Source organism: Ictidomys tridecemlineatus, chromosome 13 (genome assembly GCF_052094955.1).
Source record: "Ictidomys tridecemlineatus isolate mIctTri1 chromosome 13, mIctTri1.hap1, whole genome shotgun sequence".
NCBI lineage: Eukaryota > Metazoa > Chordata > Mammalia > Rodentia > Sciuridae > Ictidomys > Ictidomys tridecemlineatus.
Genome location: NC_135489.1, coordinates 5,308,372 through 5,333,394, shown reverse-complemented (window position 1 = coordinate 5,333,394; position 25,023 = coordinate 5,308,372). Strand labels below are relative to the sequence as shown.

Sequence of the window (25,023 nt, the reverse complement as noted above, 5' to 3'; positions counted from 1 at the left end):
AGCATTGTATTGTCTTTTTTATTTAAACAAGTGTATGGTTTTGAAATAAAAGGTAACGATTCTTGAAAGCTGAATTTATCAGGATTCTTTTTGATTTGCAGAACCTTGTAAAATATGAAATTCTCAGGGTTTCTCAGATGTTGCAAACATGTCTATTGATACAATTCACTATTTCTTAGGATATAAGTTTCTAACATTGCTGCAGAGGCTAACTTTGAGTATCACCTATGGTGTCATTGTTGACATTTTTATGAAGCTTTTTCTATTTGCTGATTTTTGAAGCAATTCCCTCTCTTTCCATGCTTTAATTGTGACTCTGTAATCACAAACCTATTTTAAATAAATGGGACTGCAAGAGAAGCTTACTAAAGTGAACCTACCAAATATTTTTATGCAGGTTTTTAAGATTTAAACTCAGACTTCATCAGAAGCTGCTGCTGCAGTTCCGCATGCTTCGAAAGAGCTAAACCAAAGACAAACAAGACCCATCATTTCCCCATTGTATAGGTAACTCTCACAAGCAAGGCCATGATGCATATGCCAAAATAAGTCATCAGAATGTAATGTGTCACTCTTTGGCCACTAGATCAAAACCAAAGAAATATCAGTGATTTAGCCACTTCTTAGAGAACACCCTGCTGTGCTCAGACTGCATGAAGAAAACACTATTACCGGGTTATGAGACTAGCATCATATGACATATTTGAAGGACATACAGTCAAGTGCAGAGAATCTTACGTTCTTGAAAGGATGTGAAGAGCATCTGGAATCGGCTGTTTCGACTACCCTCGTCTGCCCACATGCGGATCACCCCCAGACCAGTGCGGAGCATCACGTCATTAGCCACAGTGCTGCAGAACTTAGCTTTCAAATCCTCCACAGAACTGCTTCCATCGTACACAGCCACAAAGTTTCTTTTGCATTCATTTGAATTCTGCATCTCATAATCTAAGAACCGTAAGTAAATCTGTAAAACAAAGATAAAAACATTTCTTCATTTCAAAAATGTAGATCAGAAAGTACCAGAACTTCCTTTCTCTTTCAGGCTCACAAGACAGTCTTGATTGCAATCAGTCTTATTATTTTCCCCCAGTGGAGAGCAAGAAGATGTACAAGCAAGAACAAATTGTGTTGAATAATTTTTTTCAATATTATTATCTTTTTTTACTTAAACGTATCATTTTCCTTAACTGAGTATTTTTACCCAAATGATCCTTATCTATTTTCATAACTTACTTGGAATCACTTATTAGTTTTGCAAACTTATACACTTCTTTGCTTTGGTTAGAAAAATGTTTTAAATATTCCTGACACATTTTTGTTAAAATTCCATAGCTTCCTTTTACTTCCAAAAAATATATGGAAAGAAACAATTTGTTAACTATTAAAGGAAAACAAAAATGGTATCAAAAGTCTCTGATTTCAGGGGGTTGACATTATTTAACATGACTACCCTGCTTCATTTTTGATGTGGAGTATATTGTAAATTAAAAATGGCAAAGCTAGTCTACACCATTTTCACCATACTTGGAGTCAAAGCATTTAGCTAAATCCACATAAATAAACATTAATTTAACAATGAGAAAAAAGCACGTGTGATCTAAAGCACTTTTGACCTATGTTGTATGCTACATTTTAAAACTCCCAACAATTCCATCAGTAGCTCCTATGCTATGTTATTCAGATGTGGAAACTCAGACTCTGAAGGTGTAAACTAGAAGGTAGTAGTGAGCTCTGTCTCACACCCAGTCCATGTCCTTCCACATGCCACATTGATTCAGACACACTGATTCTTGATCTACAGACAATATTTGATTCCATACCAACATTTATTCAGAATCACAAGCAACTGTTTCAACCAGAGATAAGTCTTTAAAGAGCTGTTTGTTCATTCACCATCCATTCTGCAGTCTCAGCAGGTTGGCCTCTTACTTGGCCCCAGACACAATCCAAGGCCTTGTGCCTGCAAAGGTGACCAGCAGGAGGAAGGCCAGTGCTGACCCATGTGTCCATCGGGTCATGACACCAGGAAACCACGTCAAACTGTGGGGATTGTATGAAGAAAGACAAAGCCAGACTAAAAAGCCTAGGCACAATAGGAGGGGTACTCAGATGGTTCTGGAATGAACGGCAGCCTTCATACAGGATCCCCCAAGGGCTTGGCTCTGTATTTTAACATGCTTATCTATAGGCTACTTTGTCTTGGATCTGCTTCTCTTGATGTAGCATGAATAGAAAACAAAATATGCATTACATTAAAAATGCATATCTTTCATCCTCCTGCGTTCATTTTTCTTTATTATGTAAACATTGAATCTCATGAGAACTTTCTCTCAAATCTGATGTGTCCACCCTCAATTTTAAATTCCTGTATCTCAATTAATAGAGATGCTCTTTTGTACTCAGTGTTCTTGTCAAGTTAGGTACCAGTCCCTGCTAAGTTCATGTTCAAAACCACTGTTTTCTATCCATAACAGATGACACCTGAATACAGCCTGCCACAGGGCCTGGACATTTGCAGGTACAGACCCTCCAGTCTGTCCCCAAACCCAAGCCTACCCCACTATATTTCTAAGTAATGAATCTAATAATCACAACTCTTTAGTCAAAATCTTGAACTGGTATAAAATAAAAATATTTAAAAACCATAAAGTGTCAAATTTGCCTTCCTTCTTATGTCCTCAAATTACATTTATTTGTTACAATGTCATCCTATTTGTACACGATGTTAGCTTACACCGTACACCACGACCTTCTGCCAGCCTCTTCCGGAGTCGCCATGGTCTAGTTCAGTTGCTGCATGTCTGGTTTGGAATTTTTTGCGATGCCTACTCCCTAACCCTAGCACAGCCTTTCTCAACACCCTCTATGCTACAGTGTAATTTTGAATGTACATTAAACTGAAATTACAGCTGATATATTCTTTCTGCTAAACTATGTGCTCATGAAAAGATGGGGCAGTGCTTTATATTTTCATGCCCTAAGCCTTCAACCATGTTTTGAAAATATTAAACATTCCACAAAAGTTCTGGAATCCACAGAACATAATTTGGTCAACTTTTGTTATGTGTATGGGATAATATGTAACAACGAAGTCCTATATTATGTATAATTAAAATGTACCACTTAAAAACTTTTAAGCTGGGTGGGGTGGCTTAATCCCAGAGATTTAAGAAGCTGGGGCAAGAGAATGACATGTTCAAAATCAGCCTCAGCAAGTTACGAAAGCCCCAACCAATTTAGTGAGATGCTATCTCAAAAGAAAAATTCAAAAAGGGGCTAAAGATGTGGCCCAGTGGTGAAGCACCCCTGGTTCAATGCTCAGTAATAAGCAAACAAACAAAAAAATTTTTTTAATTAAAAGAGAAAAAAAATGTTTGAGAATGTACATACCTGCAAATAATTAAATAATTAGAAATCCTGTTTTCTAAACTGATTTCATTTTAGCATTAATCAACTGTTTGTTGGGAATCTATAAGCCAGATATTTGTTTCAAAGTGCTAAAAATAATAATTATCTAGAATCATGATTTTATTATATAGTAGGAAATTATTTGAAATAATGATCAAAACAAGGAATGGTGCCAATCTAAAGAATAATGAAGTATATCAAAAACAAACATGTGCAGTCTTTCAGGAAGCTGGAAATGTATTTTGACATCCTAGTGAGACTGTCATAACATAACTTTGGGAAGAAGAACAAAACAGAGAAATACGAAGAATTCAATGAAAATGAGCATCAGTGGAGAACCCTGGAGCTCCAGGGCACGCTGCCCGGCTGCAAGGTTTCTGCATCTAGGCAATCAAAATACTTGGGCTGGAGGCCGTCACGAAGTTCCAATACTGTGATGATGCATTTGAATCAACTGCTACTGCGGCAGCCACATGACACACACATGCCAAGAAAGCCCGCACTGTCCTCATGCCTGGGTTGATGCTTTATGTTATTCCATTACGAGTGCAAATATTACTCGCATGGTCCATTTATCCTCTATTTTTCCAACATAGTACTAAGCTCCTGAAACAATCTGGAGAATTCCTGCGATGTCTAGTTTAAGGAAGCATGCATCCAAAAAAATGTTAGCATCCAAGTTGTTGCCAATCACTGCTCTCTGTGTGTCAAATATCCAGGCAGATTCTTTAAAAGGAAGCCCCCCACCCTACCCGATGATCTTACTAGAAACATGAAGCAAAGAAGACACAACAACTTGCACCAGATATATAAACAAAGTAGCGTGAGGCTTAGAATAGGATGAAAATCCTCAATCCTGGATTAAGCATTTTGCCACAATACTTTGCCTTCTTCCAACTAACTGTAAACAAATGAAAATACAATAAAAATAAAAGCTAAAGTTTAGGTATTCATCTAAGATAACAAAAATTTTAAATGAAAAACAAAGTTAAATAAATACATTACATTCTAAAATAGTATGCAACATAGTTTCTCACCTCTCAAAAGAAAACACAATTTCAACTGAAAACATACAAACTTATCACAAAGATGAACACCCACGGGTAGGAAGGCAGTCTATTCACTCTCTGATGGGCGGTACAAACTAATCATCCTCTCAATAGTTCTGAAAGTTATGAAAACCAAACACTATGCCCATAGAAGGAAAGACATTTGAAATAATTGTTTGAAGGAAAAATTCGTAAGGAAATCATTTCACTAAATAAAGAATAAAACACACCTGATGTTTTCAAGCCTAATGTGTCTGAACAATTACTTCAAGTTTCTTATTCTGCTGTAAAATACAGCTTGAAATTCTAATGTATTATTAGGAAAAGAAAGTTTGCTTGGTATGTTGGCAGCAGCTCCTGACAGTGCACCACTTCACTCAGTTCCCTAACCAATAGCTACTTAGCTTAACCATTAAGATGAAGAAAAATGAGTTTAGAAAAATTAACACAATTTTCCAAAGTGGCTCAGGCCCTTAAACAATGGCTTGATTTTTAAGAACAACTCTGAATGGCACATCATTGCTCCTGGTCTCACTATGTGAGCAGCCTCATAAAGAAGGAAGCTCAAGATGGAGATTCCAGGAAGAAAGCTAGACTCTTAAAGACAACAAGCTGCAGCGAAAATAAGTAATCAAAGAGAAATAAACAAGCAAGCAAAGCAAAGGCATTTCCATTTTCCTAAAGGATCTAAGAAACATGTTGACTGTCAAAACATAAAAGAAATTCATAGATCAGAAATGTGTTCCTTCAAAATTGATGATTGTATTACAATTCTTTAAAAATAGAATTATTTGCCAGGCACAGTGGTACAATGCCTGTAATCCCAGTAGCTCAGGAGGCTGAGGTAGGAAGATTGCAAGTTAAAAGCCAGCCTCAGCAACTTAGTGAGACCTTGTCTCTAAGTAAAATACAAAAAAAAAAAAAAAAAAAGGGCCGGTAATGTAGTTCAGTGGTTAAGTGTCCCTGGGTTCAATGCTTGGTACCAAAAATAAAAATAAATAAATAAATTCTTATAAGAATATTGCCATGGTTAGAAAGTCAGTTAAGTCAGTTAGCATGTTTGGTTCCTGCGTCATCACTGACAGCAATGGAGAGTCTCCATATTTTTTACGAGGTAACTGACTGGCATTTGTACATGAAGTGCAATGACTGCATCGAAGTACTTCCTATATTTAAAGGGCATTCTTAGTAAGTAGAGCACTATTTATAGAGGACATGAACAATTACCATCACTAGATTTTATATAATCACTTCTGAAGCATTTTATGCTTTTTCTGGACTTCAGTTTTTATATCCTATAGAAGAAGAAATACAACAAGCTGGTAGGGTATTGGCTGTCCTTGCCCAGAGCTGTCAGAGCAAAGGCTGGATTCCATCATCCAGAAAAGGTGACCAAGTGTCCCTCACTAGCCCTCCTGTAAGTCATGTGAAATCCCTCCCTGTGCCGAGATCGGAGCAACTGTCTCCTCGGTTTAGCTCTTGTGCCATAATAATGCCAAGGGAAAGAATTATTTAAGGTAGCAGATAATAGAAAACTCTTCAATTGCTCTGCTAAAGAAAGGAGAAAATGATAAACAGAATAATATATAACTCTAGTAAAATCGTCAGATTACAATCTCTTCTCAGTGAATCATTTTGATGCATTCTTCTTTTTAATCAATCAAAAAAAGTTGGAGCTGACAAGATGATTTATTGAACATGACGTGGGAAATCAGAATATTAGCCAGTTCTAGAAATATCTGTTTTTCAAGTCACACTAATATGGAAGGCAGAATACTTGTTTTTACTCACAAAGCAAATAAATCTATCCAACAATATACTAAGTATTATATTGACAAACAGAATTTAATACCAACTGCTCAGCCTGGTGCCTCCTCTCATGGTCATCATGACATGCAAATAAGAAATATTGAGGTGATTATCTAGGACCTGGAAGAGCTGCTTTATGCAGAATTAAATATTCCACAGCCTGAGAAATGCTGCAAATGGCTTCAATAGCAGTGGATACTTTATAAATAAAGCCATATTCTAAAAGTCACATACCTAAGACTTCTGTGGTTACTGTTTTAATTGTGATGGACATATCAGGTCTACAATCTCAGGTGAGATATCATTTGAATTTGGAGGATAACAAACCAAACTATCGTATTGTTTCCTGAAATGGGAAATATATACACCTCAACTACAGATCTTGATGCAGTAATAATAAAGTAATTTTCATGTAAGCCCAGAGTCATGTCAAAATATTTCAAGTTCATCTGAGTTCCCCCCTAAAATCTGATAATACAAAAATATTTCCTTAAAAACAAGCTGGGCCATAGCATTTTTGTTGGTAGTTATCTAACCTGCTAAGACTTTCACTTTGACCAATTTTATTCTCATTTTTGGAAATACTGAAGGCAAACTCAATCTTCAGAACTGGTATTACTTTTCATTGTAATCCATTATAGTGATTACCCTTAGTCTATTGCATTAATTTTTTATTGCTCCATAACAAATCACCTCAAATTTAGCAGTTTAAACAACACCCATTTATTATCCCCCTGTTTTATAGCTTAGAAGTGCTCCAGGCTTGACTGTGCTTTTCTGAGGCTAAAATCCTAGTTTCTTGAACTTCAGGAGGGAGGGCCTGTTTTCTTGATGGCTCTTTACCAGCGACTACCTTCCTCCTGGAGAAGGTTCCTGAGTCACCTGGTTAGCTTCTCTTTTGCCCAAAATCAGAGAAAGCAATGTTTTTTAAAAGGCTCATATGATTAGATAAGACTCACCTAGAAAATCTCCCTCTTGATCAAAATCAACTGATTGGTAGCCTTGATGGATCACCCAAATCCCCTTGCCAGACACTTTATCATAAGCAGACATGTGGTACTCTGTCATCTTCTCAGTTCCAGGGTTGAGTCTGAAATCTTGGGTGCTCTCTTAAGATTCTGCCTCCAATATTCATGGTCATTATAAAGTCACTGTCACACAACTTTACTCTAAATGACCACAGACATATTTGTCAGGTTTTTAAGATTATTTGATTCAATTTTTTTTTTTTTTTTTTTTTTGTACAAGCAGTTGAACTCAGGGGCACTCAACAACTGAGCCACATCCCCAGCCCTATTTTGTATTTTATTTAGAGACAAAGTCTCACTGAGTTACTTAGCACCTGGCTTTTGCTGAGGCTGGCCTTGAACTTTCGATTCTCCTACCTCAGCCTCACTCCCGAGATGCTGGGATTACAGGTGTGTGCCATTGTATCTCGCCTCAAAATGTTTTTAATTAGGTAAAAAGTTAAAATTAATTTGAAGTATTAAAGGATGGATAAATAATAAAAATTTTATTTTCCCAAAAGGCTCTTCACTGACTTAGTTACCTCCTTACCGCATCTTTTATAAGTCTTTTGACACCATCTCCCTTTCCTGTCTCAGCAAATTTTATCATTTCCCACAATAGTGGGCTTTTGTGATATTAGACTCCACCAGGAGTTAGGAGACGTTGACCTAATGCCAGTTCTGTTATTAACTAGCCAAATATTTGAGCAAATCACTTATCATAGATTCATGGGATTTTGGTTTTGAGAAGACTTTCATATTATCTCTGCCAAAAAATTACTTGAGTTTTAATTATTATACAAAGTCCTTGCCAAACTATGCTTGGATTTCTCCTCTGGAATCTCATTTGATCTCCATTATTAAAACAAAAACCTTCTCTTCATTTAATTAATAGCTACATTTCTCTAGTTTCAAATATTCAAAGAAATTGCAGTACTTTATCCATGCAGATTGCCTACTCCTCTTCATATGCCCGTCCTTCAGGTATCTGAAGGTTGCTAATGTATCTTTCTTCTGAGTGCTCATCCATTTATTCTTTCCTTGAGTTTTAACTGAATGCCAAATCTTTTGCTTGAGATTAGGGTACAACAGATACCCTAGGTCCAGCCCTCCCAGAATTAAGTTTCGAACTATTATCATGATTTATTCTCCCATTATTCCACCCTGCTGGCTTTTTTCTGGAGAAGATTTGAAACTGGACAAAATAATACTTTCTACCACCCTTGTTCAGCATTTGTATATATGGGAGATAGACATTTTCTACAGGTCACCTCTTCAATGATTTCCTTGTTACTGGTTGCCAATATTCTTTCTGGCTTTAGTTTTTCAAAATCTAAGAAATCTGGACAGATTACATTCTAATTAAAGGGAATCATCTGTACTCCTTTTCCTAAATAAAGGAGATGCCAGAAATCACCTTTTCTATTTATCAAAACCTGAGAAGCATCATGTAACTCACTTAAATTATAAAGGAATTCCAGGAAGATATTTAGCACTTCCATTGTGCAATACGGTTCAGTCACCAGGTATTGTTGAAATATTCACAGCAAGCCATCAAGCCATTCACAAGTTTAACTTGTGCTTTGATAGTTTATTCTCATAAACTGCTAAGAGCTCCATAAAAATAGAAAACCCACATAGGCAGTAATCTCCAGTTCTTGCTTTTCTCCACAGCATTCAAAGCAACTTCCTGTCCTCTAACCTTTAATTTAGCAGAGAAAGCCTGTCACAATAGAGCCATCTTTGTCCAGCTCTGCAGGCAGCTTCCCCTTTGGGTCACAGAATGCCAACTTCTGTAACAGACAGGTACACTCGGTATTGTTGTTCTGGGAGTGTACAAAGGACAGCCTATTTACCAGCTGGGAGAAAGAGGTGTGTATCTGCTCTCTCATGGAAACCTTCCCTGTAAGGCAGCACTGAGGGGCTAAGGCAGTGAGATGCTGCTCACGTACTTCTTGCGTGTGAGAAGCCTTAAAAATCTTTCATTCATAGAGGTTAGGAAAAGTGGAAAGGACTTGCATGTTAATTCATAAATCACGTAAGAAGTCATCATAAAATGCACTCTAGCTCTCTGGTAATCCAGGTAGGTATTTATGGCTTTATGATGCCAAGAGCGTTAAGTGAATAAAATTTTACAGAGGAGTAAATATTCTTTTCATAATGAAATTAACTCTTTCACAGATTTTCTCAGATGCAAATAGAACTGCAGGTGTCAAAGCAGGAAGGTGGAGAGGGGTCTGGGGATCTCTGGAGCAGAGGTGTGGGTGAAGAGTGCTGCTCTTCTCCTACACACACAGACCCTGCAGACAGATAGATCCCAGGGAGACTCAGGACGAGCAGGACACAGGTGATTCCTGAGATGTCCACTCCCTCAAAGGTGACTCGACCTGAATATCCCATCATAAATTCTTTGTCCCTGTCCTTCGTGTGTTTCTGTGGTTGTCTACCAGCAGACAGGTCGCAGCCTGGGTTCTGTCGGAGCACAGCTTCCTGGCAGTGATGTGCCCTGTCCTGTCTTCTCCAGAAAACACTGCATTTCAAAATGTAAACCTGCTCGCAACACTTCCCTGCTTGGCCCCTCTTCCACATCACTGAGGCACCCCGATGGAGCCCAGATTCTTTGGTGGGGTTGCCCACAGAGCCCTTCAGCTTCCTGATTCACCGCCCCTCCACCGTGGTGCTTTGATAAGATGGCATGCTATTTCTTTAATTCATAAAAGCTCATTCTCATGATTCCATGGCCTCCCGGATGCTCTTCCCTCTTCCTGAAGAGCCTGCCCTCCTGCCTGCCTGACACGCCAGGTGTCATGGGTTCCACCTTTGACCAGGTGCATGTGCCTCTTCCTCCTTTACTTACACTCAACTACACCTGGGCGACCTGATCTTGGGGCTTGGAATTTTTTGTCACATATTTGTTTAAGCAGGAAGGTGAACACCAGAGGACAGGTTTAGGAGGCTTTATTATTTCTCTATCATATTGGCGTTAATGAAATAATCAACTGTTTCAAACTCAATAAATAGTCAAGTATGGATCTAATAAATCAGTACTTTTTAAATGCTTTGCTGTAACAGGAATGAGAGACAAAGGAGGAGGAAAGTAAATAATAAAGTTTCACACCCATGGAAGCTACCCATTCCCAATGTTTCTGAAGATAAATAGGGTGAATATGGTTATCCTAAAGAAGTGTGTCCCAAGTGGCTGCCATTCTAGAATGTACTGCCAAAAATGGGGTGATCAACATTGAGTCTAGACTTTCAGCACCAGGGAAAAAAATGGTAAGACTTAGTAGGATCGACTGCACATCTTCTCTTAACCATCACAAAGAGCTTAACAGGCAATCACAGAGGGACTGTCCCTTTCCAATGGACACAAGCTCTGGAACGAGGGACCAGTGATTGATCTAACTACCTCTGTTTTTTCCTCTCCGACTCCATTTTCCTTTTTAATCATTCAGTGGGAGCAATTACCCCATGATGGAAGCTGAGGCTGCCCCCTGAGCAGGAGGACACATCTCATCACGGGGACTGAGTCGCCCTCCAAACAGTGATGACCTTCTCAAAGCTCCACAGCACCGTCTTGAGAGGATCACCAACCACACCATGGCCTGACCCAGACTCCACCTGCTGTGCCAATGCCCCCGTCGGTCAAGTCCCCAAACCTTGCCTTTCTTCACCTTTTTACAAAGCCTTAAAGTTTCTGTCAGTAGCTTGAAGACAAGTTTTGGTCACTGTCCTCCATATCTGCTCTCACCTGGCCACACTGACCAGAGCTCTTTTCCTGCCCATCACCATTGCTAGTCCCTTTGATTGGCATATGCATGGCTCAGCCTGATCTTTTGGGACCATGAGGGCCTGAACTTTCACCTAGGGTCTGTACTAACACTCCTCAATCCCGTCACCATTGTCCTAGCCTTTTCACACCTGTATTTTATATGCCAGAGACGCACGATTTTATAACCCTTGACCCTTTTCTCCACTAGTTTAAGTTAACACATAAACTGCGGATACTGACATTCAGAGCATAATTGTAATTATGGTTAGTACCCCAGCTCATGCCTAACACTTCCATCTAACTTTTGGAGACGTAGACTTACTTCAGACTATTGTCTCAGTTGGGTTATCAAGTGATCCCTTCATCACCTTCTCCATATTATAAATTATGATGCAGAAAGTTACATTGGATAAGGGAAGATAGGTTGCATTTCAAAATCAAAATAAAATGGTAGCTGTGATGGCATCCTGAGACGTGTCCAGCATGTCCAGTTGCCTCAAAGAGATGTCCACTCTAGACTATTCTCAAGTCAATCTTCAGGTCTAGGTTTCCTCTTAAGACTGACCTTGGATCGTGGAGGGGCTCGGATGTACCACTTGCAATCCACGGCCTCGCTGGCAGAAGCTTTGCCTTCCTTCAAAATTTGTATGGACTCCACAATTCCTTCTGGGCCGCCCATCTCAAACTCACATGCTAAATAATAAGATGCCAAACAAACACACAGAAATGGAGCTTGAATAATAAACCAAAAGTATATTTTATAGCAGAAAACAATGGCCTCTGAACATTATTAAATATCTATTTTACCAACCTGGTAAGGGTTTCAAAACTCCAAGGTCCTTAAAGTCAGGATCTTAAAAATTGAGAAAAAGACAATTAGTCCTATTCTGCATTTATTACTAACAAAGATGTTGATTAATTTACCACCAAATCACCCGGGAATCAGCCTAAAAAACATTGTAGGGGAAATTAAATGATAAAATTAAAAGTTCATGTTAATATTAAATTTATATAATGTTGCATGACTATTGTTTTTCCCTCAGTACAAAAGAAGCCATTAAAAAAATCCTCCAATGCCATTCATACATCCAGTCATGAAATACAAATCTCACTTATTCTCTGCAACACCATAATCAGACAATAGATGCTTTTGTAAGACACAGGTATGGGTAACACAAGGTTTGGATCAGCTGCATAACTCTACACAGGATTCTTTTGTCTGATTCAAATGATTCTATATATTGTTGAAACACAATTCTCACCTGAAATACTGGAAACACAACGTTAAGATTGAAGATGCAGGAACCTCTCCTCTGGCAGCGGAACTATTCTGTATTCATCACATCTTCATTTGGTGCCATGCTGGCTTTCAAAGTATTCCTACTTTGTCCACTCAACACCCACCCCCTCTCTCTTCCTCCTCTCAGTGGTCCCTGCCTGGCTTAGGCATCTGTCCTTCTCTACTCATTTATGTGTCTCAGAGGACTCTCACTTCAGTATGAGCCTCAGAAACATCGGTCTCATTCCCATTTCCTGGAATTGTTTTAAAGGTAGGTTCGTAGCCCAGGAAATATAAAGGCAAGCCTGTTAAAGGACTTATGAGGAAGTATTCCTCACATTGAGACAAGACACATAGTTTTTCTGACTCACATTGTAGTCACTTACTTAGGAACCACTGAAATCAATCAGGGACAGTGCCCAACTTCTCAGCTGGAGAGGAGCCATTGGGAGAAGTGCCAACTGATGAGGAGCAGAAGGGAGACATGGAACCTGGGTCCTTCAGGATGCCACTGAGCACCGTATTAACCTATTCTATCTTCTCTGGGCTTTTGTTTTTGTGAAACCACACTCGTCTTTATACCTTAGCCACTTTGAAATGGATTTCCTTTCACCCTGTGTGTGGCTAAAGGTGTCAATGACTATGACCTCCAGGTGGAGATACATTGTGTACAATGTAAAGATGGTGGTGAAGCAATGGCTACTGGTATTATAGTATAAACTCACATAGAAATCTTAGACAGTTGGAGATATTGTGGGAGGCACTGCTCAGAAATGACCCAAGAATGCAATAAGAAAAGGCACCAATCTTTCTAGGTCTAGATACTGATGAGATCATACGAGTTCATATGTCCATGTAGATCTAAGTCTGCAGCTATGTGTTTCTGTGCTCACAGAGACACTAAACTTCTAAGGCATGCTGACCATGTTAGTTTAATGGTCTTCATTAAGCAATGTTCTTGCTCTTGTTTGCTTTTTGTTTTGTCAAACAGTGATGTGAACCAATCTGTACACACCTCCATGTGGATCAGCTATGCTACAGTCTGGTTATATCAACTATTTAAACACACTTAATTACAGAGCACTTGAAATGGAATTATAAATTTGGAATCAAGAGTCAAATTCTTGAAACTAACAAATTACTTTGTATGACTATTTTGAAGAGTTATTTTACTTTAGTGAGAAAAAAGAAAAGGAAAAAAAAAACAAAACCCTGAAAGCAATTTCCAAGGAATAGAATGCTAGTTTATTCAGAAGTGAGGACATATAGATAATATAGACCATGAAATTCCCTTATGGAAGTTTTTAAATACCCTAATCCAGTACATCATTTGTTATTCTTTCAATACATATTCATTTAATATCTACCCATGCAAGAAAAAAAAATGATTTCTATAAAACTACTCCTATGTGTTGATACCATTAAGGAGATTTTTTTGGTTTTAAAGAGTCCATGCATATTTTCCTCATTTTAATATCGATTTTGTCCACCACAGATATCTAAATTTTGGGTATGCATTATACCCTTTTTACTTTTTAGAATACTGTTTAATTGCATTCATTATTAATACTCATTATCAACTATGTTATTAGAACATTTGTCTTTGTTCTAACAGCTTTCTAACAGCTGTACACGGCTATTCCTACAATTTTTGTGAAAATGTAGTCCATATTCTATTTTCTAGTTTGAAGGCTAACATTTGTCATTTTTATGACTTATGCCAGACAATGTTGAGAGAAATGCCAGTTCTGGGAAATGAAAATTTATTTTTGTCTTTGTATTAATAGTGATAGTACTGGTAGTTTTTTTTAAATAAGGAAAAATTTGTTTTTGTAATTCCATTTATATTAACCACCAGTAATACCACAATTATAAATGGCTTATTTGACTAGCAAAAGAATCCAAAATGTTTTGAAACTGCCTAAATTCAATTTAAGAATATAAAGTTTGATTGATTGTCTGGGTTATTTGGGGACAAAGACAAATTATTATGGACATGTACAATAAAGTTGGACTTAAAAAAATAGCATTCTATCCCCTGGATGTTTCTCAAAATCAATTCTCTACAAAACTACTTTTAAAAATGCAAGTCAGTCATGGTACTCTCTGGCTTTCCATGTCCCTTAGAATAAGACCACATCTCTTCTTGTGTCCTTGTCCCTGATCACAGAGTCCCATGACACTGGGCCCAGTTCTCCTCTTCCATTCACACTGCCCATTTCTATTTCAAAGACACTCAAGATTGTTTCTCCCACAGCACTTTGAACTTGCTCCTTCTTCTGTCTTCAAGACTTTCTGCAAGTTCTGCATAGCTGAGTCTCTTTTCCTTCTTCAGTTGACATCTCAAATACTATATTCTCAGAAAGGTTTTCTTTGGTGATCCTCTCCAATCTAGTGCTGCCTCTCAGATTCTATTTTCTTCCTGGTTTTTAGTATACTTTATATTTGTTTTGCTTTTGTTTACTTTTTAACCAAGCACCCATTCCCACCAGCCAATAACAAAATCGCCTATTTCAGAGATCTTATCTCTCTTGATCCTCTCTCCCCAGGACCTGCATCATGGTTGATGCACAGTGAATACTATTGAATTCAATGTAATTCTCTGTATATAGAAAAATAGTTACTTTACTTATACTGATTTTCCTATATTTTTCTCTTTAAAAGCCAACTACTGCTTTTCCAAGGAAAAATGGGGAAGTTACTAAAACATCTTTTAGGGTAAACTATTGCATTGCTTTGGCTGAGGAGCACACACAAAGAGCTGTGAGACAGATAAGGTCATTTGCAGCTGCCATTGCTAACTGCGCACAGAATAAATACGAACAAAAAAATCCCAGAACACTGCTCACTTCCAACCAGATAATAATTCATGGATTGATGTTTTACTTTAATCAGGAGAACAGAATTGATATGTTTTCTCCAACCTTAACTTTTGTCTAAAAATGGATGGTTGTACAGACATAGTTGGGCTTCCTTATTTTAGCTGATCTGGACCAATCATTGAAGGTCATCCTTAACATGCATGCTGGACAACAAATACAAGTTATGCAGAAATATTCAGATTGCTGGCTAAATCACAAGTCTTGTGACTTTTACTAGAATTTCTGGATTTACATTTGCATTGATGGTGCAAAAACAATGTACTGGTGTCTTAGTAATGCATCAGGACAGCAGCACCAAACCGAAGCAGCCCATGCCCTGGCACAAGACCATGCATTTTCAGGGTTAGAAAAGATAAAATATTGTATTTCAAATCTATTTGATGAGGCACAACAACTATTTTAATATCTAAAGTCTTGAATATATGTCTTAATTTTATGTAGGATGAAACATTGATTATGAATAAGTCATGTTGCTGTAGGCTGAATTGTACAGTGGTTTATTTAAGATAAAGCACTTTTGTAATTGTTTTGATTGTGAACCAAATTGCTTGCTTTATTCAGGGAGCATCATTTCTGCTTAAAAGACAAAGTTATTCAGATTTGGGTATTTGGCAGACATTTTGTTGAAAATGAATAAAACTAATCTGTTGACTTTTAAGAAAAACAACTGACAATATTTGTTGCCAATAATAAAATTCAAATCAAGAAAACGTATTTGCCAGTGTGCACTTGACAGCTTCTCAACACTTAGAACAATTTTATTGAATGAGATTGTTGTTGGTACAAGCAAACAGTATCAACAGTTGGAAGTTCTGCATCAAGTGATGAAGAATCTGCCAAGGGAATAATCTATGTCACGATCATGCATGTATAAAAGGGCATTTGAAAAGAAAAACACGCATGGCTGGATTTTAATGTAACAAACACAAAATAATTCATTGATACTGTTTCACATTTCACATTTCAACTAACCTTTAGGAAAACTATCCCTTGCTGAGGCTTAGTGTAGTATAAAAGAATTAGTTACTATCTCTGAAGACTATAGCAAAATACTCTTCCCTTTACCAGCTATATAACTATATGAATTTGGATTTTCTTTATTTTCTTCTACCAAAACAACATATCATGCCAAATTCAAGGGATGAGCAGATGTGTGAATCCCCCTATCTTCTAAAAAGTCAGACATGAAATTTTAAAAAATGTTCCAATCAACATTTTAATATTTATTAACATCTTAATAATAATCAATGTTTTAATAAAATGTTGTGTATTTTAACACATAATTGATGTATTAGTACAATTTTATATGAATTAATAGTTATCTAAAATAATGTATTTATAATAAATAATAATATAATGTAAATAATAATAAATAGACAATATGGTGACTATTAAATAAGCCAGTTAGTCAAAGCCTTAAGAGAGCAAGGGGCCTTGAGAGCTGCCAGCTTCAGCACTTCAGCCCTCCACACTCATCTCCACCCTGGAGCTTCTTCCTGGAGAACCTGATGCAATCCCATAACTGTGGCCAAGTCCATGCACTGATTTCAAAATTCAAAGAAGTTTCCATACAGCTAACCACAAGATAGATGGACTATCTGGAAATTAGTGTTGTATTGACTGACCATGACTGAATCCTATCAGAGGTATGTTGGTTTTAAAAGTGGAAAAGGCTTGGGAGCTTAACAACTTTATAAAAATTCAAATTGTTTTTAACCTAAGATTAAAGTAGCTTCAATGTTGTTTCTAGAACATTGAACAAATCACTGGATCTGTCTAGGGGTGTGTCTTGTTTGTTTGTTTGTTTACTAGGTTAAAAGGAGGATCTTTTCGGGTTAGGCTTTTACAACCCAGAGTGCTACTCTATCACAGAACCCAGTGCTGTTCCTGCAATACGACAACAGTTCATGAGCAAACACAGGGGCCTAGAACCTCTCCTGGTAAACATGGGTTCTGATGTTTCAATGCACAGTTCAACCACCTGACATAGGAGACCCAGGAAAAGTTAGTTAATAATGTCCTCAACTGTCCACAGTCTCAGCTGGCCTGAATCATGTCATTTATCTTTGCCCCATCCACCTTACTAACAAGCAAATGTTGAAAGCAAGATTAGGTGAAATCCTTACTCCTTACAGAGTTTCCAATGTCTCTTTGTTTGGCTTTGGATATCGGAAGAGGAATTAATGATCTTTAAAGGGTTAAATATTTATCAAATAAATCCCAAGACAAATGTGAAGGCACTAAAATTTTGCTAGTTTTTGATTTTCTTAATTTTGATCTTCTTAAAATATTATGAAGTAAACTAGCATCAATGTTTACTTGAAAAGCATTTACTGACTGGTCAAAGGAAAATAAACCCAATATTTTACAGATATTAACACATATATTATAAAGGAGAATAAAGACTTTAGAGTCAATTTATGTTTTTTAGGACATTTCTCAATTTTGTTTCTAACTACAATCTCCTAGAAATTTTCAAAAGTAGTAATAACTTTACAGTCAAGGTTTTATGAGGTACAATGTTTCTATAATATTCTATACAATTAAAAAGAATAAGATTTTAAAATATGCCTATGTAATTAAAATGTTTTGTTTTAGCATTTTAATTCCTGTTATTTTAATTTAGCAAGGTTTGTAAAAATGGTTAACGTTATCACAATAATTAATATGTATGGGGTATTATTCTAATTACTTCAAATGCAGTAATCCTTTATTCTGTGATATCATAATATGAGGCATATAAAACATTATGCCTAATTTCCAGATAAGGCAAACAGGCTCAGAGAGACTGAACAACAGCCAGAGAACACACAGCTATGGAGGGATAAGGTTGGAATCCGCACCAGGCTGTCAGCTCCAGATTTCCTGTTGTCAATCTATAGGTGGATTCATAAGAATGATTAATGGATTCATTAGGACATCCTCAAATTGGTAAATAAATGTGACTTTTGATGACAGACTTGCTAATGCTCACGGTGCCCTTGGTCGACCCACTAGGTCTGTCTGGACTCTCCACCTAGCTGCTCTCCGCTTTCCCTTGAACGAAAGTGAGATGACCTGAAACCATTTTATTTAGAAATACGTTGTGAAATGCAATGCTTTTTTTGTCATGGTAAAAATAAGTTTGAAGATGATATTAGAAGTAGGATTTAAAAATACAAATATGTTTAAAATTTTTAAATTAATTATGTCAAAAATCAAGATCCACAGAGGAAAGTGGATATTTCCCATTTGTTCTACAAAAGATTAGACTCCAAGAGAACAGACTGTGTGTGAAACAGTGAGACCTAAATGTTGCCTTGGAAAATGCGCAGGTAGGCATGCTCGGCAGCAGGGAAGGACAGAAAATAGTGATTCTGGGAGCAGTTCTTCTAGCATGTGACATCTCTGGGTCTACAGCAAATTTGGTCAAATTTACAACCTGCAGTAAATCTACAAAGAGCGATTATTTTGTATTTGCTGATAGCAATGAGTGTGGGAAGTGAATGAAAGAGAAAAAGCCCAGGGAAAATGCTCAGTCCTCTAATTTGAATGAGCACAGATGCCCTGACTCGGGAAGTCACTCAGCTCCGCACCTGGGACCTCATCTGGACCCACTCCTGTCCTCTATCTTCACCACTGGATTCTGGAGGAATCCCCTTTCTAAATCTGACCACTTGTCCCTGGTCTCCCTACTTACTACTCCCTCACAGCAATTATCTTCTTATCCACCCATTTTCAACTTACCTTCTGTCATCTACACCCTTTCAGTGAATAAATCTGCGTAAATTTAAATAGAAAACAAAAGCTCCTTTGATTTTTTCCCCATGATCTGCGCATTCTTGCCTGTCCACATTCAATTCCAGGTTACGTCACTTCCACGTCTCCTACCCACCACTGAAAGCTCTGCAGTCTGGGAACCTAACTTCACTGAAGCGTCTCTTACACCCCAACTAACTGCACACTTCAATGACCAGCTTCCTATTTCCACTCTTATTTTTCTGTTGGCAACATGCCACAGTGGAGATTGCGCTTCACATTCAAGATTAAAAATTATGGTGTTTGTAGTTTTTGAAATCAGTTAACTAAATTCAAAGTATTGTTTTAAAAACCAAGTGCAAAAAAAATCTTGATGGCTCAGTAATAAAATAGCTTGCATGATCATATTATTTTAATAATCTAATCTCATTCAACTCTAGAAACAGCACCATTCTAGTATCAAATACCATTCTAGTATCAATTTCATACTCCCGCATTTAAACTGCTTTTGAGTGTTTACTCTTTTCTCTAAGCATGGATGGAGTTAGTAATCACAGCTGCTCATTTTGAGTTTTTCTTCTTAATGGTTTCATTGTAGACCGAGGTTTATATAGCATGACTTATTTTTTCTAGTTTAACAAAAAATTTACTCATACCTAGATTTTAAATACTAGAACTTATGAGATTCACAGAGAAGAGTTTCTTATGCCCTTTAAAATATTATTGATATTTGCAGGGTTTATATCATAGCTTTGTTGTGCTATCATTTGATACAACTTTAATATATAGTTTTTTTCACAGTGCTTATATTCACATTTTTAGATAAATTGAGACAATTACTTTGATAACATTGGTAATCAAAAGCTGGAATTGCTTGGATTGACATTAGGTAGGCTTTCACAAAGCTCACTCTTGGTGGATTGTCACAGGCAATAGTACAATTACATGGAGAGAACAAGAGTTTACTGTAAGTGATACGGAAAAGGGTTAGGTAAGAGAGAGAAGAGATTGTCAGAGGGCACAGAGGGGCAGAAACAGAATGACAAAAGACAGAATGGCAACAACACAACACCAAAGCACATCGGGTTGTCCCAAAGCTGACCCGTGCATATGTCAAGGAGCTGCCACGGAACCTCTGTTTCTTCTTCCCTTTTCCTGTCCAGGGGCATCCACGCAAGTTCTTGACTGCACATTGGCAGTGCGCCTTCCCCTGGATTCTCTCAGAACGTCCTCCTGCTCGGCATCCACAAGCACATTCTAGATCACACGGAACCCTAGGTAGAAGAGGCCATCGGAGCCGCCTTCCCACGAGAACTGGTTTGATAGGGCGTTTGTTGCTGGCCCCACGGTGATGCGGCTGACAGTGAATGGACACCTCCATGTCCTCATTCTATCAACGGCCCATGCTCGTCCCTCCCAGGAGCCCTCAGCATTCACTGATGAGCACATTGTGTGGGAGGAGAGGGACTGCACACCACACAGGGCTTCAGAGCTGAGGCCGTGGCCGCCGGACTGGACTGGGTCTGAGCTCCAGGCCAAGGAGAGGGACAGCAGTGACCCTCCACGCAAGCAGTGAGGGTCCAGGAAGAACCAACTGCACTGGGGTGGGCCCAGCTGCAGGCCTGGCCCCCGCTGTGGAGAGGACAGTGCTCCAGCTCCAACAGGGCGGACAGTGGTGAGGCACCGCAGGTGATTGTGAGTGTGTGTGAGTGTGTGACAGCATGCCACCACCCCCACACCGTCCTCTTCCATCTGCTTACATCCCTGTAACCTCAATAAATGATGAAACCAAGAGACAAAGCATTTTTTAGGGCAAATTGTGTCTTCTCAATATTAATTTAAAAGGATGCCTTCTAGGTTACAGCTACGTAAATACACGAAGGACACAGCAAACCTGTAAAATCCAGGCAAATGTAGCCTCCAGACCAGATCTCTCCTGCTCCCAGTCACTCTGAGGAGCCTCAGCCTTTCTAAATAGAGTTGGAGCGGCCTCTGATGACCACGTCAGGAGCACCCGCTGCCACTCCCACTGGCAAGGACGCTGGAGTTTCCTGCCAGGCACCAGTGGCTCCCAGAGGCAAGTGGAGCCACCATGGAACTGGGAGAGAAGAGCAGATGCAGAATGCCAAGTGCCACCACTGCCAATCGCCTGGCCAAGGAGCATGCACAAGGCTCTCCTGCTAAATCCTGGAGAAGCTCCGCCGGGTGTGAACAGCACGCGTGTTCATCCGTCTGGATGAGGACACAAGTTGCCACAGTTTGTATCTCAAAGTGCAACGCTCTAGCTCTTTCTTTCTGGGGCTCTGATGGAACCCAGGGACTCCCGCCTGCTAAGCACATGGTCTACACTGAGCCACTCCCCAGTTCCCTGGCTTTTTATATCACAGCTTCTAGGGTACGACTCTTTACCAAGGTCATAATCGTGGAGTTCTGTTCATCTCTCTGTTCTTCAGACCCACAAAGTCCAGACACTTGTTTTTGGTAAAAGCCACACGTGACATACTGATGTAGAAAGATCAAAGTAAGTAGGACATAAATACACCAAACAACGAGAAAAAAGAAAAAAATATATATAACCAGATTATGTTACACAAAATGGACTTAATGGCCAAACCAAAGCATATAATGGAAATATAAGTCAAATGCTTCACTTCTTGAAGAACAATTCACCAAAAAGTTTTAATATGCTGAGCCCATATCTAAGATTCTCCCATTGAGATAGTTTTACCTTCTAGGGCTTTAATTGATACTCTTCTAAAAATCTGGGGTTTGAAATATCAACCTGGGTTGGTACAAAGCAGAGCACTTGCAAATATCAACTAGGAAGTGAATGAGACTTAGCTTTGCTACTGTACACAGTGCTGTGTAAATGGAGATTATCTGTTGCATGTGTGATTCAGAATTTGAGCTCCTTTGTGATAGATGGATACGATAATCTTAGTTGAAACTACTTAAGATATTAATTCTTCTATATGAGCATTATCCCAAACCAAATGCTACTATTGTAACCTCACTGGCTAGTTTATATTCTGCACTTATTTCATTAGACCTTACTTATTTTTTAGTGTAAATGAGTAGTTCCCTTTACTTTTTCAACATCTGAGATTGGCTAGAGAATTATTGCAGAAAATTGATAACATGGTTCTTAATGTCTTTTTATAGATATCCAAATAATGTTAAATGCCCAGATACTTACTTTTCTTTTAAAATAAAGCAACATATCTAGATACAAAAAGCCCTTTTGTGACCATTTAGCTCCAAACTTATACCCACATTGTGGATAATTGTAATATCAGGTTAATCAATAGATATGAAGCAGTTTTAAAAGCCTGAATCTGATGTCAAGTTGGCCAACAAGGAGGGCTTTCCTTGATGCATGTGTGCATTCTGCAATAGCAGCAAATTTGCTTCATTTAGGTTTGAAGAAGTAAAGGCTTGCCGAAGAATCCAGAGTCCTGCCACCTCCAATTCTTGTATTTCTTTTCATCCACTCTTACTTGTTTTTCCAAATATTAACGTATAAATTGGTGTCTGAAACAGGTATTTCTAATGGGTAGGCTAGTGAAAATCAGAAGTGATCCACTTGGGGAACTAATGTTTGGCTTTGCTTTGATAAAGTTTAGATGACAGTCCTTGAATCCCTCTGCTTTGGAGAAAAAAAAATCATTTCTACAATGTATGGCTTGTGTCCTAGGAGATTAGACAGAATGTCAAACCCCAGAGCTTCAGGCAGAAATTGGCTGCCGGGGTCACTCTGGTTCCCAAACCTGTCATCTCATGAGGATTTGAAGAAGTAAGAACACATCCTGTGTGTATCAATGCAACAGTAAATGTGCGCTGAAATAGAAGTTTTAGAACTTTGAATTGTGCTATATAATTTCTCCTCATTTTTAGTATATTTTTTTAAAAGTGTAATTTTGAAAACAACATTGCATCATAAAAGGATTTTAAAATGGTTTACTGGCTCTTGGATTGCATTTTAAGACCCAGCTGCTTATTGAGACACATGCTTAATCTGTGGTCCCTATGCTCTTTTCTCTGTCATTCAAATGCAAAACACCAAAGGTAATTTCATTAAGAGGTGTGAGGCTGCCCCAAAGGAGTGGTGGAAAGCCATGTAAATCATTATCATAATTTTTGCTTCTGTTATGTTAGCAGGAAAGAGTCGGTCTCTCTTATTTAGTCAGAGTGAGATTGATGAGATGTCTTCAGCTTTATTCCTTAGATTTTTCATTTTTATCAATCATCAGCCTTCTCCTGATTACTCATGCTAGAAACTTCAAAATCAAACTCACTGGACTCATTCCTCACATTTTCCTTTCATCAGCAAGATACCAACAACTTTCAGTTACTCTTTGAAAAACCCTCCCTCATTTTCTGTACCACTGCGGGCTTCTTGGTCCTGGTCGTCATCATCTGAGGGCACTGGATTCGTAACATCCTGCTTGAACTCATCCCTTCCTGGGCCAGTGCCTGGCACGTGCCTTCCTGACTTTTGGGTCTAAGCGTCTCTCTCTGCCCACTCACAGTGACAGTGCCACTTGCTCAGGTGATCAGGACCCATAGGAATCCCTGAGCACTCATTCTGCCAATAATTCCCTAGTCCTATTCACTATGGAAGATTCCAACGAAGAGGTTTCCCTCAACTTGGAAACCCTCCCGATTCCATTTTCCCAAGGAAGCTGTTCACCAGCCACAATGCTATCTGCCAAACCCTAACCGTCCATTTCTGTAGCTCTTTTTTTTTTTATGTTTTGCCACAAAAAAAATGTCTTTAATTTATCTTACTAACTTTATTTTGCTAAACTTGTACAAAATAAATGATAAAAATATTTCATGGAACAACAAGGAAAGAAATTGATCAATGAGTCCATGAATTTGGCTCCTGAAATTCTTGTTTTGAGTCTCAATGCCCATTTCCTGGCTCTCTCCATTTACTCCTGTGCTTCTGCTACTGGCTAGAGAACTCCCAGTTCAAGAGTGGCGGGAACTAAGCAGGCAGATCTGAGCAGACAAGTAATAATACTGCGAGCGCTGGTGTCGCAGGGTGATTCGGGCTTCAGATTATAGTTGCAAGGACAAGCTTGGTATCTTATGAGGAATCACAGTAGGTGAAACTTGACTGGATGATGTTTTCATAGTGAAATCACAGTATGAAATATATACAGCTATTTTAAGGAATGCAAGAGAAAAAAAAAACAAAGATCATAAAAAATCAAAGAATTTGCCCAAAGTCACAAAATTGGCAAGGAGGAGGCAGTATTAGCACCTGTCTCCTCGACTGCAAGGCTGTGCGTGGTGCATCCAGCTTCACCCTTCAAGCCTCGGATACGGGCAGCAGCTTCACAGACTGTGCAGCCCCACACGTCCGTCTGGATGTTTATTTCCCACGTCAAAATCAGGAACTCTAAAACTTACATGATCATCTTTCCTCCGTTTTTCCTCCCACCTTGGTCAATGTCATCATGAGTTTGAAGTTAGCCAAGCTCCCAACTCCAGGGGCGTTTTGTTTGACTTCTCTCTCACCCTCACTACCATGCACCACAACTGTCATGAGAATTCTTGTCTTAAAAACCTTCTCCCTACATTACTTTTGAATCTCTTTCCCCTCATATTCCTCCAGTGACACTCAGGACCCATCAGTGGCCCACCCTGCCTTTCTGATTTCAGAAGCTGGGCTTTCCAAGCATGCCTTTGATGCTGCCCACTTCTTCAGAAAGATTTTCTTGCTCCCATACGTGAAGAACAGAGCTTGGATTTCTTAAGGGTCATTTTAAGATGAATCATTCGAGACCCATTCTTCGAGTTTCTCTTAAAGTCAACAACCGGTCAGAATAAGCTCCCTCCTTCATCGTGCATGACAAATTCTGTGCCACAAAACTGTCTTTGGCTAAAGTGTCCTAGAGGGAGTGCTCATCCCCAGGCACACATATGGTGACCTTGTGGCACTTTTAAAGCCTCTCTCAAGTAACTTTCCCATCAGAGTTCACCAGCACCTCTGTGAAGAAGGCTTTCTTCCACAAGACTCCCAAGAAGCACAGTACAAGACCATTCTCTTAGATCCTACCTGACCATT

General features: G+C 38.6%; 1 protein-coding gene across 10 annotated transcripts in view; it reads right to left on the bottom strand.

The window, feature by feature from the left end:
• Nucleotides 1–25,023, bottom strand: part of Neto1 (neuropilin and tolloid like 1) — a 109,618-nt gene that overhangs the window by 31,704 nt on the left and 52,891 nt on the right. For 6 of the 10 annotated variants that reach the window (XM_040272110.2, XM_078029886.1, XM_078029888.1 and 3 more), the window contains exons 5-7: nucleotides 11,860–11,901; nucleotides 11,614–11,780; nucleotides 739–967 (exon numbers count right to left, since the gene is read on the bottom strand). In XM_040272110.2, the coding sequence (XP_040128044.1) occupies nucleotides 739–967; nucleotides 11,614–11,780; nucleotides 11,860–11,901 (438 nt within the window). Of the gene's footprint in view, nucleotides 1–380; nucleotides 464–738; nucleotides 968–11,613; nucleotides 11,781–11,859; nucleotides 11,902–25,023 lie in introns of those variants that run through there. The other 4 variants (XM_005339879.4, XM_078029884.1, XM_078029887.1 and 1 more) reach the window with 3 other exon arrangements.